At 43.1% G+C, this 14,175-nt stretch overlaps 1 protein-coding gene across 1 annotated transcript in view; it reads right to left on the bottom strand.

Annotated features, from left to right (window-relative positions):
* Positions 1-634: 634 nt before the first annotated feature.
* Positions 635-14,175, bottom strand: part of CNKSR3 (CNKSR family member 3) — a 111,317-nt gene continuing 97,776 nt past the window's right edge. The window contains exons 10-13 of the mRNA XM_039467905.2: positions 9,463-9,587; positions 6,209-6,417; positions 5,634-5,723; positions 635-2,000 (exon numbers count right to left, since the gene is read on the bottom strand). Of these exons, the coding sequence (XP_039323839.1) occupies positions 1,702-2,000; positions 5,634-5,723; positions 6,209-6,417; positions 9,463-9,587 (723 nt within the window). The 3' untranslated portion in view covers positions 635-1,701. The remainder of the gene's footprint in view (positions 2,001-5,633; positions 5,724-6,208; positions 6,418-9,462; positions 9,588-14,175) is intronic.

The following is a 14,175-nucleotide window of genomic DNA, read 5'->3' as shown; positions in this document are numbered from 1 at the left end:
ACCACTAAAAATACAGAAATTAGGCAGGCATGGTGGCAGGCACAGCGGTGGGTGTCTGTAATCCCAGCTACACAGGAGGCTGAGGGAGGAGAATCACTTGAACTGGGAGGTGGAGGTTGCAATGAGCTGAGATTGTGCCACTGCATTCCAGCCTTGGTGACAGATTGAGACTCCATTTCAAAAAAAAAGCCAGCCTGACTGAATTCAGTTACAGTAATAATACGTGAGTGATTGATAGTTCCTTTAACCCCACCAGAGGCATTTTAAAGGGAAGATGTTTCCGGACTCCAGTGATTTTCATGGGCTCAATTCCAGGCAATTCAGCAAACTCAACAATTCCAGCGGTGTGAGAAAGAACATTTTGGAGTAGGGGCCTTCATTTCTGCCTAGGAAGATACCTCAGAAAACTCCCCTCATGCAATTTCACTTTGCAGATGCTTCTCCTGCTCTTCCATTTCTAATCCATAAAACCCCAAAATGCTTGGGAGGGTTTATTTTGATTTTTTTTTTAACAATAGTGCCCTGCTGGTAACAGCTGTGATAGTCACTTGCTAATCTGAAAACACCCTGCACTTTCTTTTTTCACTAGCTTCATGTATGACGCATAACAAGAAATATTTCAATTACAGGTGACTAAGAGTAAGAAAAATATACAACTATATTTAAAATACTTAAATTAACAAGACAGTACTTTTCCATTCTAACAAAATATCGTACATTCAGTTTAAACAAGAGTTAATATCCAGACACACATTTTCAAAATACCTGATGCTAGTTGAAAATTAGTGACCATGAGGCTTTCCAAGATACTTCTAATTAGCAAACCGTGTACAGTTCTGAAGAACTGAACGTGCTGTGCCAGAAGACAGAAGACATTGAACAGGTCAAAATGCAAACTGATAGATCTTTCATAAACCCAAATCTTGTTGCTTCACTTTTCTAAATGATACTTTGGCTGTCAGCGAATCTTACAGCTTCTTTTTCCTTAAGGACAATAATATATAAAACAACACCACCACCCCACACAAATAACCACACACTTCTTTGTGTGAAATAAGCCCTATCAAAATGTGTTCACATGTTTCAGTACCAACTGATCTATACTAAGACTGTCATGAAGAAGGTATTGAACAAGTGTAACAAGCTACACTTAATGTCTGCCTCAAAGGAGAATCAGACATTTGCCACATTATTGCAAAGTCAAAGCTGCTACACTTATGAATATGGTATATAGCTTAAAAAAATCAAATCAAAAATGTTTTCTCACTGGCTTTTTCAGATAAAGAAGTTGGACCACAAACCAATACATCTGTGTGAAAATAGCCACCAATGTCAGTCCCCTCAGCCCCTCAAAGAGGAACAATGCCACCAGTCCTTCACAATGACCATAACGTCTCTGGCCAGGACTGCCATTTCTGGTGCATCTCTCCACGTTCTGTCTCTGGGGAAACGAGACAAGGCTCCACCCATTCCCCTCCTTGTGTCTTCACAAGCTGGCACCTAAGATCCTCCGAATTTGTTCCCATCCAATCCTGCAAACTTCCAAGAAGGGCAGTAGATAACTTTAAAAAAAAAGAAAGAAAGAAAGAAATTGCATAAGGTCACTACATAATACTGTGTCTGGAATGGGAAGAGGCTGTCTGCTGTAAAAGCAAGGCACTTGGAGCAGGAGCCAGGCGGGTGGCCCTAGCAGGGTCCCTCTCAGTGAGTCAACAGTTTCAGGCGTGTAAACCAGCTGACCAGGAGGGACGGCTCTGTGGACGAGGCCTTTGTGGCTGAGGAGCCAGACTTCTTTTTGGTCCCTTCCTCCTGGAATGGGATCGTGGCGCTGCTGTGGAGATCTGAATTGATGTAGCACCTGCTTCCTCGAATGTAGTCCGCACCTCGGACCAAATGCCGCTCGGTTGTGGGTCTGGAGAACCGGTATTGGGGAGAAGAGCTCTCTTCGATGATCGGAGGAATCCGCTCATTACTGAAATACCGGCAAAGGGCGTCTTCCCCTGTTTCCAGACAAAGTCCATTAAAATCACAATTCCAGCCGGTAGCGGTAGCTCACACCTGTAATCCCAGCACTTTGGGAGGCCGAGGCCCATGGATCGCAAGGTCAAGAGATGGAGACCATCCAGGCCAGCACAGTGAAACCCCGTCTCTACTAAAAATACAAAACTTAGCTGGGCATGGTGGCACGTAATCCCAGCTACTCAGGAGGCTGAGGCAAGAGAATCACTTGAATCAGGGAGGCAGAGGTTGCAGTGAGCCAAGATCGCCCCACTGCACTCCAGCCTGGTGACAGGGCGAGACTCCATCTCAAAAATCAATCAATCAATCACAGTCCCCTGCACAGTGCTCTTTTGAGGGCCCTCAGCCTGCCCAGACTTCTGCCACCACCCTGAAAGTGGGCACCATACCCTGCTCTCCTCCCTGGATTGGCCACAGGTCCCACACGTGGCTGGGCCCACCAATGGGTGCCCTAGAAGCAAAAATGGAAAAGGTCCCTCATACTTCAGGCTGCTTTAGCGCCTGAGAGGTTATTAAGGGGCTCCTTTAATGGCTGGGGATCCAAGACTTTAATGCCCCGCAATGCCTGAACAAGAATTGTTTGTGCACTGTAAAATGCCGGGCATTAAAGTCAGGCATTCAGGGACATTCCTGAACAAGGAAAAGAGTGATCCTGCCCTAAAAGCCAGTAGACCCCCTGGATGGGGGTGGAAGGCTAAGAAACTCAACAGAAACTGAAAATACGGGACACTTTGGTAACATGCAGCATCCCTGTAAAGCAGCAATTCTATACCCCAAAATGTACAAAGATCTCTGGACAAAGATGCTTACTAAAACATTTATTTTTATGCTTATTTTTATTTTTGAGACAGGATCTCACTCTGTCATTCAGGCTGGAGTGCAGTGGGGCCATCACAGCTCATTGCAGCCTCCGCCTCTCAGGTGCAAGCAATCCTCCTACCTCAGCCTTCCCAGAAGTAGCTGGGACTACAGGTACATGCCACACCCAGCTGGTCTTGAAATCCTCAGCTCAAATGATCTGCCCACCTCAGCATCCTAAAGTGCTGGGATTTTAGGCATGAGCTGCCACACCCCGGCTACCAAAACATTTAGAATTTGGGGGAAAAAAAAAAAAAGAAGAACAAAAATACCTAACTTTCCAACAGTGGCACACTGAAGAAATAAATAGGCACTAGAGCCCTAAGACTGCATACTAATACGGCTTTATTCTTTTTGACTATAGTCTAGATAATATTCACTTTGCACAGTATTATTAAATATTTGCTTCTCCCATTTTGCACATTTTTCTAAGCATATAATTGTAATTATAGGAACAACTGGAAGTCACACAAAACATTTACATTGATTATTTCTTAGGATGGAGAAGCAGATTCCAGCTGAGTTTTATTTTCTCATGCCTTCCACGTTTTTCAGTGTACTTGGAATACAATGTAATAAAAGGGGAAAAGTCACATCTAAAAAGTGCCCATTGTCAAAAAGCCACATATTGAACAAGTCTGTTTATATGAAATATACAGAAGAGGCAAATCCAGAAAGGAGATGAGTGCCTGCCAGGGGCTGAAGAAGGATGGAATTGGGGGTGATGCTAAAAGGTACAAGGTTTCTTTTGGGGGTGACAAAAGTGGTCTCGAATAGTGGTAACTGCTGCCCAACTCTGTGAATACACTAAAACCTACCTAATTATATATTTTAAAAGGCTAAACTTTATGCAATGAGTCATATCCCAATAAAACTGTTACTTTTTTTAAGTGGCTGTATGTAGATAGATACCTTTATTCCAAGATAATTTTGCAAGAAAAATGTGAAAGGAGAAGTGTTGGGGGGCGGGGAGAAGTATTCTTCCATTTCCCAGTTTCACACAGCCCAATCGCTACATTTCATCTCTCCAAGTATAAAAGAAATAAAAGGCTCAACCTGGGCTCAGAAGAACTGCAAGGAAGATGTTACCGTGTTTAAATCTAAACAAAGGACAGCCCTGCCACCTGCTGACTGCTACACAATACTCACATGTTAACTAAGGGTATCTGGAATGGTACCCAGGCATCATTCCCTTTTTCACTTTAGTATAATCCAGGCAATATGGGTACTCAGATGACAAACTTGACCAAGTCCCTAGAAAGGGTCAGGGGTCAATCAATCCCTTTGGAAGGTTAGGCCTCCATAATTTTTTCTTCTTCCTTTTGCTATCTAAAGCCTATTGTACTTTAACTTTTCGCCTGCTCTTTTTTTCAACAACTGCAAAAACGATGTTATAACGTTCTGCCAATGATGATAATGAAGTGCAATCGGGCAAAAAAATGAGAATGTTTTAAAACATTTCACTCAGGACTAGTATAATAACCAGTGACTTTGATTACAGGGTGAATTAAACACAAATTTCTTTTCAAATTGTAATTACCTTCTAAAGCAAGAAGGACTTAAAAAAAAAAAAAAAAAAAAACCTACGTTTGTTCACCAGAACTCAAACAGACTCCAAAAATAAAAGTCACAAAATTGAGAATAAGATTGTTTAATGCAAGCTGAGCATGGCGGCACATGCCTACAACACCAGCTACTCAGGAAGCTGAAGTGGGAGGATCACTTAAACCCAGTAGTTCAAGGCCAGCCTGGGCAACATAGTAAGATCTCATCTCAATTTTAAAAAATAAATTTTAAAAAAGATTAATGAATAATTTATTTCCGTTTATTAAAAAATTAGACCTGGCCGGGTACGGTGGCTCACGTCTGTAATCCCAGCACTCTGGGAGTCCAAGGTGGGCGGATCACGAGGTCAAGAGATCGAGACCATCCTTGCCAAGATGGTGAAACCCCATCTCTACTAAAAATACAAAAATTAGCCGGGCATGGTGGCACGTGCCTGTGGTCCCAGCTACTCAGGAGGCTGAGACAGAAGAACTGCTTGAACCCAGGAAGCGGAGGTTGCGGTGAGCCGAGATCGCACCACTGCTCTGTGGCTCCATTTCATTCCGGCCAGGCAACAGAGCAAGATCCCGTCTCAAAAAAAAAAAAAAAAAAAAAAAAAAAAAAAAAAAAAAATTAGACCTTTGGCTGGGTATGGCACATGCCTGTAATTCCAGCACTTTGGAAGGCTGAGGCAGGAAGATCACTAGTTTGAAACACAAACCTGGACAACATATTGAGACCCCATCTCTAGCAATTAAAAAAAAATTAGCCAGGCGTGACATCATGCATCTGTAGTCCCTGCTACTCAGGAGGCTGAGGCAGGAGGATCACTTGAGCCCAGGAGTTCAAGGTTGCAGTGAGGTGTGATCCCGCCACTGTACTACTGCCTGTGTAACAAAGCACAGCCCTGTCTCTAAAAAATAAATGAATAAATAAAAATTAAACCATTAAAGTCTACAGCCTTTTTATAGCACTCAATGCTAATTAGGATATTTACAATCACTAACTAGATTACGTAATTTTGCATTCTAGAAATAAGTAGCTCTTAAAAGATCTTCAGCAGTCCTGATTTTATAGATGAGAAAACAGGACTCAGAAAGGCCAAGTACTCAGTCTACTATTGTAACACATTTAGAAACAGAGCTAAAACCAGGCCCTGGGTCTGTTCACTCCCCATCTGCTGCTCCTTGGTTTGCTTGGATTAAACGTACCTTTCCTGCCATGGCCTCGAGGTCTGGCGAAAGGGTCTACGATCCCCATCCAGTTCCCGTCAGCTGGCATGGACAAAGGCCGAGGCTTGCCTTCAGAGGGAAGAGAGGAAGGGGACAAGTCTGATGAGTTCTGAACTTTACTGAGTCCTTCAACTTAGACCCCACAATATCACACCCACTTGGACAGAAGCAATAACACATTTTAAAATAAGAGAAGTATTTTAAAGCACTGTATTTCCACAACAGGCAATGAAGAGAGAGGCACATTAAACTTGAGCCTATGGGTCTGCAGAGCAAAGTCACTCCAAAACTAAAGCCCGGGCATGGAAAGCTGAAACTGTAACATGATCTCACTCAGTCGGGCTTTGATGCCAGGCAGAATCATGACTCAACAAGGATCCGCTTGAGAGAGATGAATAAAGGTCTCATACTTAGAATTTCATTGAGGTTTATGTTTTCCTCAGATTACTCTTAAAGTCTGCCAAATTCATCCAACAGTTCTAACTAAGGCGGGGGGTGGGGGGTGGGGAGGAGAAGTCAAAACAGGCAGAACAAAACAAACTCTCGAAACTTACCATAAGATGGTGTTTTCTCTCTCATTTTTGTGGGCAGAATGTTGGTTTCCACCGAATACCCAGGCAACTGATCCGAGTCGGCAATGGTAAATCTCCGTCTCTGGCTTTCCTGGTCCAAGAAGGAATTCGGAGACTCTGAACCCTTAGGACCAGGCAATGGTTGTTTGGACTTACTGGACCCTCCATAAACAAAACTCCCATTCTCATCCCTGGAAGATAATATGGGCAATAATTAAGTTGTTTACAAAGATGTTCTCATACTGAAGAATTCCAGCAGTCATGCTACCTCTGGCAAACAGAAGATAATTTAGATTCTCTTTTTCCACTGGAGGAAAAGTGTTCCTTTTTTCAACCCCTGTTGCCATTCAAATACCTACAGATCCTGTTAAATAAGAGCAAAATATCATGACGTGATGACATAAGAGTACATGCAGGCCGGGTGCAGTGGCTCACGCCTATAATCCCAGCACTTTGGGAGGCCAAGGCGGTAGATCACCTGACTCAGGAGTTTGAGACCAACCTGACCAAAAGGTGAAACCCCACCTCTCCTAAAAATACAAAAATTAGCCAGGTGGCAGGTGCCTGTAGTCCCAGCTACTCGGAGGCTGAGACAGGAGAATTGCTTGAACCTGGGAAGCGGAAGTTGCAGTGAGCCAAGACCATGCCACTGCATGCCAGCCTGGGCACAGAGCAAGACTCTGTTTCAAAAAAAAACAGAGGAGTAAATGTAGGGTTTTAAAATATATATCCAAACAAATATATTTTTGAAAAGACAGCTCTAGCTTTCCTGTGCTTCTGTGCTATATAGGTGAATCTCCTATTGACTTCAGCAATCACACGTTAAGGTATGTTCTATCGAACCATGTTGCTCATGCCAAGAGTCGTATCTTTGCCAAAATCCAGCAAAAAAGACTCTTGATGTATAATGAAGTTGTTAGATTTGAAAACTATGTCAGAAGACACAAAGGAACCTTCATAGTAACCAACAAAGAGTGATCCTTTTCTGAACTAAATACTGTAAAAACCAGCAAAAGTTGGATCACCGATTCCATCCTAATTCTAGCTACATGTCAGTTTAAAGTATAGGATTAACTTGAGTCCAAGTTACCAGCTGATTAGTTGTTTTACACTTAGTAAACTCCATTAGGTGAATCAGGACAAAAACTACTAGACAAAATACAGAATCAACTAAGTCCCAAAGGAATCCACTAATCAGCCACGCCTGTGTGTGTGATATTCCCAGGTGAGCTGGCACCCACCCATCCCTCCCACCCACAAATACATGTCCTTCCATAACTTTAAAACTGGCATATAACTCCCCACTCACAAAGCTCTCATGACTCATTTCTCTGTAATCCATTCACATTTTTTATTCCTCAGAAAGTCCTTCATGAGTGGTGTGTGTGCACTCTCAAAATCATCTCCCCAAGTGGTTTAATCCAGTTCTTGTTCTAGCCCCAGGTTCCTTTATCTCTCATTATGTATACACCACCCCTTTGCTTGCCATAACTCCAGCAACCCAGACAAGAACATTCTGGATCAAGGGAGGGCATCTTCCTCCAGTTTCGGATAGAACAATCAACACATTAGTCATCAGTGGAACGCCATGCTCTCTATGTGCAGAGGCAAAGACTATCTGTAACTTTAAACACACTTAAGATCCTGCAAACCAGAATGTCCCGATCACCTGAGGTACATTCTCTACATGCTATAGTAAGTTCAAGACTCAAGGAAGAAGAAAACAATGTTCAATCTCTGTACCCAATACAGAAGAAACACAATGAAGCAAATACCACAGCTTCAAATGAAAATCAACCAACAACAAACTCCAATATAAAGTAAAATGTCACTGTAATAAAATCCAGCCTGGACTTCGTTTGAATTGTTGAACAGGACCCTAGAAGTTCTGTAGGGGCAAGGACTAAGTCTGTCTTGTGTCAGATGGTAACCCAGACCCAATACTCTCAGGAAATATATGTTGAATATATGAGCCAGATTGTCTAATTTTATCAACATACATAAACATGTGAGTTGATAAAAACAAGCATAGATCACACCGAAATCATCCCACACACCCTATATACCACCCTTGTTATACCAGACAGTAAGTTAACCATGAAGAAAGGAACTATCTTTAAGAATTTATGGTACACGCACACAAATATGACATGTTCACACCTACACTCACATGGATTTGGGTTTTTTTGGGTTTGGTTTTTTGTTTTTGAGACCAGCTCTCACTCTGTTGTCCAGGCTGGAGTACATGGTATGATCATGGTGTATTTCAGCCTCAAACTCCTGGGTTCAAGTGATCTTCTACCTCAGCCTCCTGAATAGCTAGAATCACAAGTGCACACAACCACGCCTGGCTAATTTTTAAATTTTTTTTGTAGAGACGGGGCCTCGCTATATTCCCCAGGCTAGTCTTGAACTTCTGGCCCCAAGCAATCCTCCTGACCCAGCCTTCCAAACTGCTGGAATTATCAGCATGAACCACCATACCTGGCCACATAGGTTTTTTAAAAAAAGTTCTGTGAAGAACACATCTTTCTCAGCAAAATCAAGCTGCGACTCTCATTAATCTCCCAGAAATACTAATTATCTACCCCCGCAAGATGAATTTACCATGGAGTTAATGAAATTTAACCTGCAGGGTCCCCTCAACAGACCCTTCCAAGGCCCCAGGAAAACACATGTTTTCATTCACTTTTCAAAAGTAAGGTATTGCTATATCCTTTTCTTTTTTGAGATAGGATCTTGCTCTGTCTCCCAGGCTAGAATGCAATGGCACAAACTCTCCTCACTGCAACCTCCACCTCCTGGACTCAAGCAATTTTCCTGCCTCAGTCTCCTGAGTAACTGGGACTACAGGCATCTGCTACCACACTCGGCTAATTTTTGTATTTTTTTGTAGAGATAGTTTCACCATGTTGCCCAGGTTAGTCTTGAACTGAGCTCAAGTGATCTGTCTGCTTCAGCATCCCAAAGTGCTGGGATTACAGGTATGAGCCACCATACCTGGCTGATATTGCGACATTCTTTTCTCAAAAGGGCCCTCCTCACCAAACAGAACGTAGACTTGTCTCTACACTTTTATAAAGTAAGGCTGACCATATTTTTAACAGACGTCCAAGATTCAGCCCTGTCACACTGTAGCTCAGCAACGTCCTCTCTCAAGATCCTCTTTTCACATCACCATTGACAAACTACACCAACAGGAGACAAGCATACCATAACAATGGACAGCAACATACCGGGGAGAGTAGGGAACAGCTGGCGGGGGAGGAATATAAAGATCCAGGATGGCTGACTTCTCCTTCTTCAGCGAGGTATCCATAGTGCTTTCAGGGGACTGGGTTGTCGTGGGTGGAGGTGAGGTCTGAAACAGGAGCAACACAGTAGTGCAAAGAGTGGAGGTCAATTTGGAGATGATTCTTGGTATTCATTTCCCCTCCCCCAAACCAACACCATCCCCGTATCTGAACAGGGACTGAGGTCATTCATGTGTTTATGGATATTAGCAATATTTAACTTCTATTCTTCTTTGAAACCCTTAGAATTAGCTGAGGGATATGAAAGACTATATATAGTGGCATGAAGCAGAGCTTTTGGAGCCAGGTGCCAGGGTGATGATTCTAGTTCTGAGCAAAATTACTTAAATATCTGTGGCCTTCCTTTCCTCTTCTGTAAAGGAGTGATACTGACAATATCTCTTGCATAGAGCTGCAGCAAGAATTAGATGAGTTAGTTCATAAAAATTACTAGCAAGGCTGGGCACAGTGGTTCATGCCTGTTATCCCAGCACTTTGGGAGGCCAAGGTGGGTGGATTGCTTGAGCTCAGAACTTCATGACCAGCCTGGGCAACATGGTAAAGCCCCATCCCTACCAAAAAAAAAAAAAAAAAAAAGGCAGAGACTGCAGTGAGCTGAGTTCATGCCACTGCACTCCAGCCTAGGAGACAGAGTGAGACTCCATCTGGAAAAAAAAAAAAAAAAAAAAAACACAGAAAACAGAAAACAAAACAATTATTAAGACTAGCCAGAGTCCCATCCGGAGTTCCAAGCAATATTCCTAGTCAATAGTAGCACTACTACTGACTTTTTCCTTTTCTTTTTTTTTTTTTTTTTTTTTGAGACAGAGTCTCGCTCTATTACCCAGGCTGGAGTGCGGTGGTACACTCTTAGCTCACTGCAACCTCTGCCTCCTGGGCTGAAGTAATCCTCCCATCTCAGCATCCCAAATAGTTGGGATTACAGGTACATGCCACCATGCCCAGCTAATTTCTGTATTTTTAGTAGAGATGGGGTTTCACCATGTTAGCCAGGTTGGTCCAAAACTCCTGACCTCAGGTGATCTGCCCACCTCAGCCTCCTAAATTGCTGGAATTAGGCACATGAGCCACCCCACTCAGCCCTTATTCGCTGTTTATTGTTGGGCATGTCACACAACGTCTCTGTGCCCCATCTATAAAACGAGAATAAATAGGGACAAGAATAGTATCAAGATAGGGTGGCTGTGAGAATTCAGTAAGAGAACACATGTGAATAACTTAGGACACTGCTTTCCCATAGTAAAGACACAACCTTACACCATTTATTTTAGAACTACATACACATACATGCATTCATATATACAAGTTAATCTTAATTTCAAATCCACACAGCTGAATTTGAACTACGATACTGGTCTCAAAGGATGTAGTTTATAATATCTCATGTGAGAACTTCAATCTTACCTTTCTACAGTCTAACAACAACAGTGATTTTTCTGGTTGGTAGAACAGTAAAGAAATCTTACCAGGCAGCAAATACTTGGTGAAGGCCAGTGAGACTGTGCTAAGCTGTAGGCAGACATAAAAACTACCCATAGGCCGGGCGTGTTGCCACACACCTGTAATAATCCCAGCACTTTGGGAGGCTGAGGCAGGTGGATCACTTGAGCTCAAGAGTTCGAGATCAGCCTGGGGAAAATAATGAAATCTTGTCTCTATTTAAAAAAAAAAAAAAAAAAAAAAGCTACCTTCAACCCTACCCAGCCTGGTTGTGGTGGAAGAGCTCCCTGAAGTGAAACTGTGAGCTGATTCTAAGAACTGAAAGGACTGAACAGCCAGTGTGATGGAGCGAGAGACACTCATCACAGAAGACAGTTCATTTTCAGGAGAGTTACCAAGTCACAGGGCAGGGACTGAACTTTCAGTCTTCCACAGTAGAACTCCCATATTTTAAACCTTGGCCACTAAAGCAGAATCTATCAATTCTAGTCAATTTGTAATTGATTGACATGTCAACATGTCAATCTTGGACCATATCTGAAAACAGGAGGCCAGGATCCAGATTCTCCAAATCTTAGAAGCAAAAGTAAACTAGAGCATTTCTACAAAATAGATACTCCCTGAAAGTACACACATTGATCATTCCTTCTATATCAGTAACTCTCATTTACCAGGCATCAAAACAGAGTGATGGGTGCCTTTTCTATGACAGGACAACAAACATGAGGCTGAAAAAAGACTGAGAGCTAGCTCTCTTCTGGGCATGGTGGGTGCCCAGGCACAACGAATAATGAAGAATGGAGCACAGAAAAACACCCAGGGCTGGAGGCTAAGTCTACGGAGTATTTGTCTACCCGAGTTTATATTCTGAAAATATCCTGAGCACATCACGAGAACACTTGGTAGCTAAACTATAAAATGATGTCTGCGTTTTCATGGTAATTATCCCCTGGGTCACAAACAAAATTAGGTATTTCTCTCGCCACCACTTCTTCCCCAAACTGAGTTAGTGGAACTCGGCAGGAAAGCAGGCAAAACCAGGGAACCTTGCAGAGTGTCCCTTCTCAAGTGAATTTCCAGAAGTCAAGGGACTAACACTAGCCTGAACTTTAAAAATTATTTTCACTCATGTTCTGAACATATCATGTGAATTTTCCTCTATCGCCTCTAACTCAGTTGTGCTCAAAATATGTAACATCTCTTCCTTCCAAATGGCCTCTTTTCTGACTTGCCGATTTTTGTCACCACTCAGGTTCCCTGCTACATTGGACACCTGCTTCTCCTTGGCCTTGTTGGTCCATCTCACCCTTACCCCAAAACCTTTTCTAACAGTCAACACTATCAATGAGAAGAGCATGGCTTAGAAAGATTACATACCTTGGCTAAGGGTCCCTTAACAGCTGGTAAGTGGCAGGGCTGGGATTTGAACTCAAGTAGTTCAACTCAGAGGCCATATTCGTTACCACTAGTCTGTGCTGCTTCCTGAGCCCTCCTGATGTTCTTCCCAGAGGCCTCTAGCATTCTTAGTCTCTCACTGAATCACCCTTCACCAGCCTTGCCCACGACTACATCACCCCGTATATACAATACAATAGCCTCCCTTCTGGTGGTTCTTAATGTTTTGATGTTGTTACGGCCTGAACTTTGTCCCCTAAATTTTCTATGCTCAAATTCTCACCCCCCAGTGACCAGAATGTGACTGTATTTAAAGACAGGGTCTTCAAAGAGGTGATTAAGTGAAAATGGAGGTCATTAGGGTGGGCTCAATCTGACATCACTGGTGTCCCATATGATTAAGACACAGACACATATGGAGGGAGGACCACATGGGGACAGAAGACCACCATTTGCACGCCAAGAAGAGAGTCCTCAGAATGAAGCCAATGCCACTGACACCTTGACTTTGAACTTCTACCATCCTGTATGGCAGCCCTAGCAAAGCAATAGAGTTATTAATGCAAAAGCGGCTGTCAACTTGTCACCTGTGGGAGAAAGCCCATAATCCCCAGCCTGGCATTCCATACCTCCCACTACAGTCTCAGGCAACCAGTTAAACTTTATCTCCCTTCCTGAGCTCCAGAGAGTCTCAGCTACTCATTCCTTGTGGTAGAAGCTTTGAAACCCACCTAGAGTATCTCTACCACCACTACCGCTCCCTGCAGCTGGGAGTGTCAGCTGCTAAAGCACACAGCTGCCCCTTCTTGGAATAATGGCCCTCAGCTGACAGAGCTGCTTCACCCGAGCCAGGCCACCAGAGCCTGGAGTGGTGTGGCTCCACCAGGATGCTTGGTCCTGCATTACCAGGTCAAGGCTATGCTGCACCTGAGAGGCATCCTTGCTGCCTCCCCGTCATCATTCTGCCTTCCTCCTTGCCTTACCATTTTTTCATGGAGCACATACCCTCAAAAATTGCTCTCACAAGAATGTACATCTCAGACTCTGCTCCAGGAAACCTGATCTAAGACACCGCCCCCTTCCCTGATAGTGGTCTATCTACGTTTTGTGGGCAAATGTGTTTAAAGAATCACATTCATCTCCTCTATGATATGGGCTCCCATCTGCCAATGAAAATCCCACCCTCCCTTCCAGGCTCCAAAGTGCTCCCACCTCACAGTCCATAGCTCTCTTTCCTTCAGAACTCAACATTTATCTCATGAACCAATTAGCGGGCAGAGCTAGTATCTGGCGGGCAGTTCATCAATTACCTATGAGGAATTAGCACCTCTGTAATGTTAAGTATCATATTCTGAGAATTCCAAAAAAATCTAAGAAGGTAAAATTTTACACAAACCAATGCAAACAGAAGCAGCTGGGGTAAAATCAATAGGCTCAGTTATGGACAATGATTTTTTTGGCTCTGACCCCAAAAGCACAGGCAACAAAATCAAAAACACACAAGTGGGATTACATCAAATTAAAAAGCTTCTGCATAGCAAACGAAATAATCAACAAAGCAAATTATCGACAAGGTAATAACATAGAAAGTATCTGTAAACCATAAATCAGATAAGGGGTTAATATCCAAATTATATAAGGAGCTCAAAAGCAAACACACACACACACACACACACACACACGCACACACACATACACACACACACACACACACACAAATAACTTGATTTACAAATGGGCAAAGGACCTGAATTGACATTACTCTGTCACTTTCTTTTTTTGTTTTGGAGACAGGGTCTC

This window comes from Saimiri boliviensis, chromosome 4, assembly GCF_048565385.1.
Source record: "Saimiri boliviensis isolate mSaiBol1 chromosome 4, mSaiBol1.pri, whole genome shotgun sequence".
Classification (NCBI taxonomy): domain Eukaryota; kingdom Metazoa; phylum Chordata; class Mammalia; order Primates; family Cebidae; genus Saimiri; species Saimiri boliviensis.
This window is presented reverse-complemented; position numbering and strand designations above follow the sequence as displayed.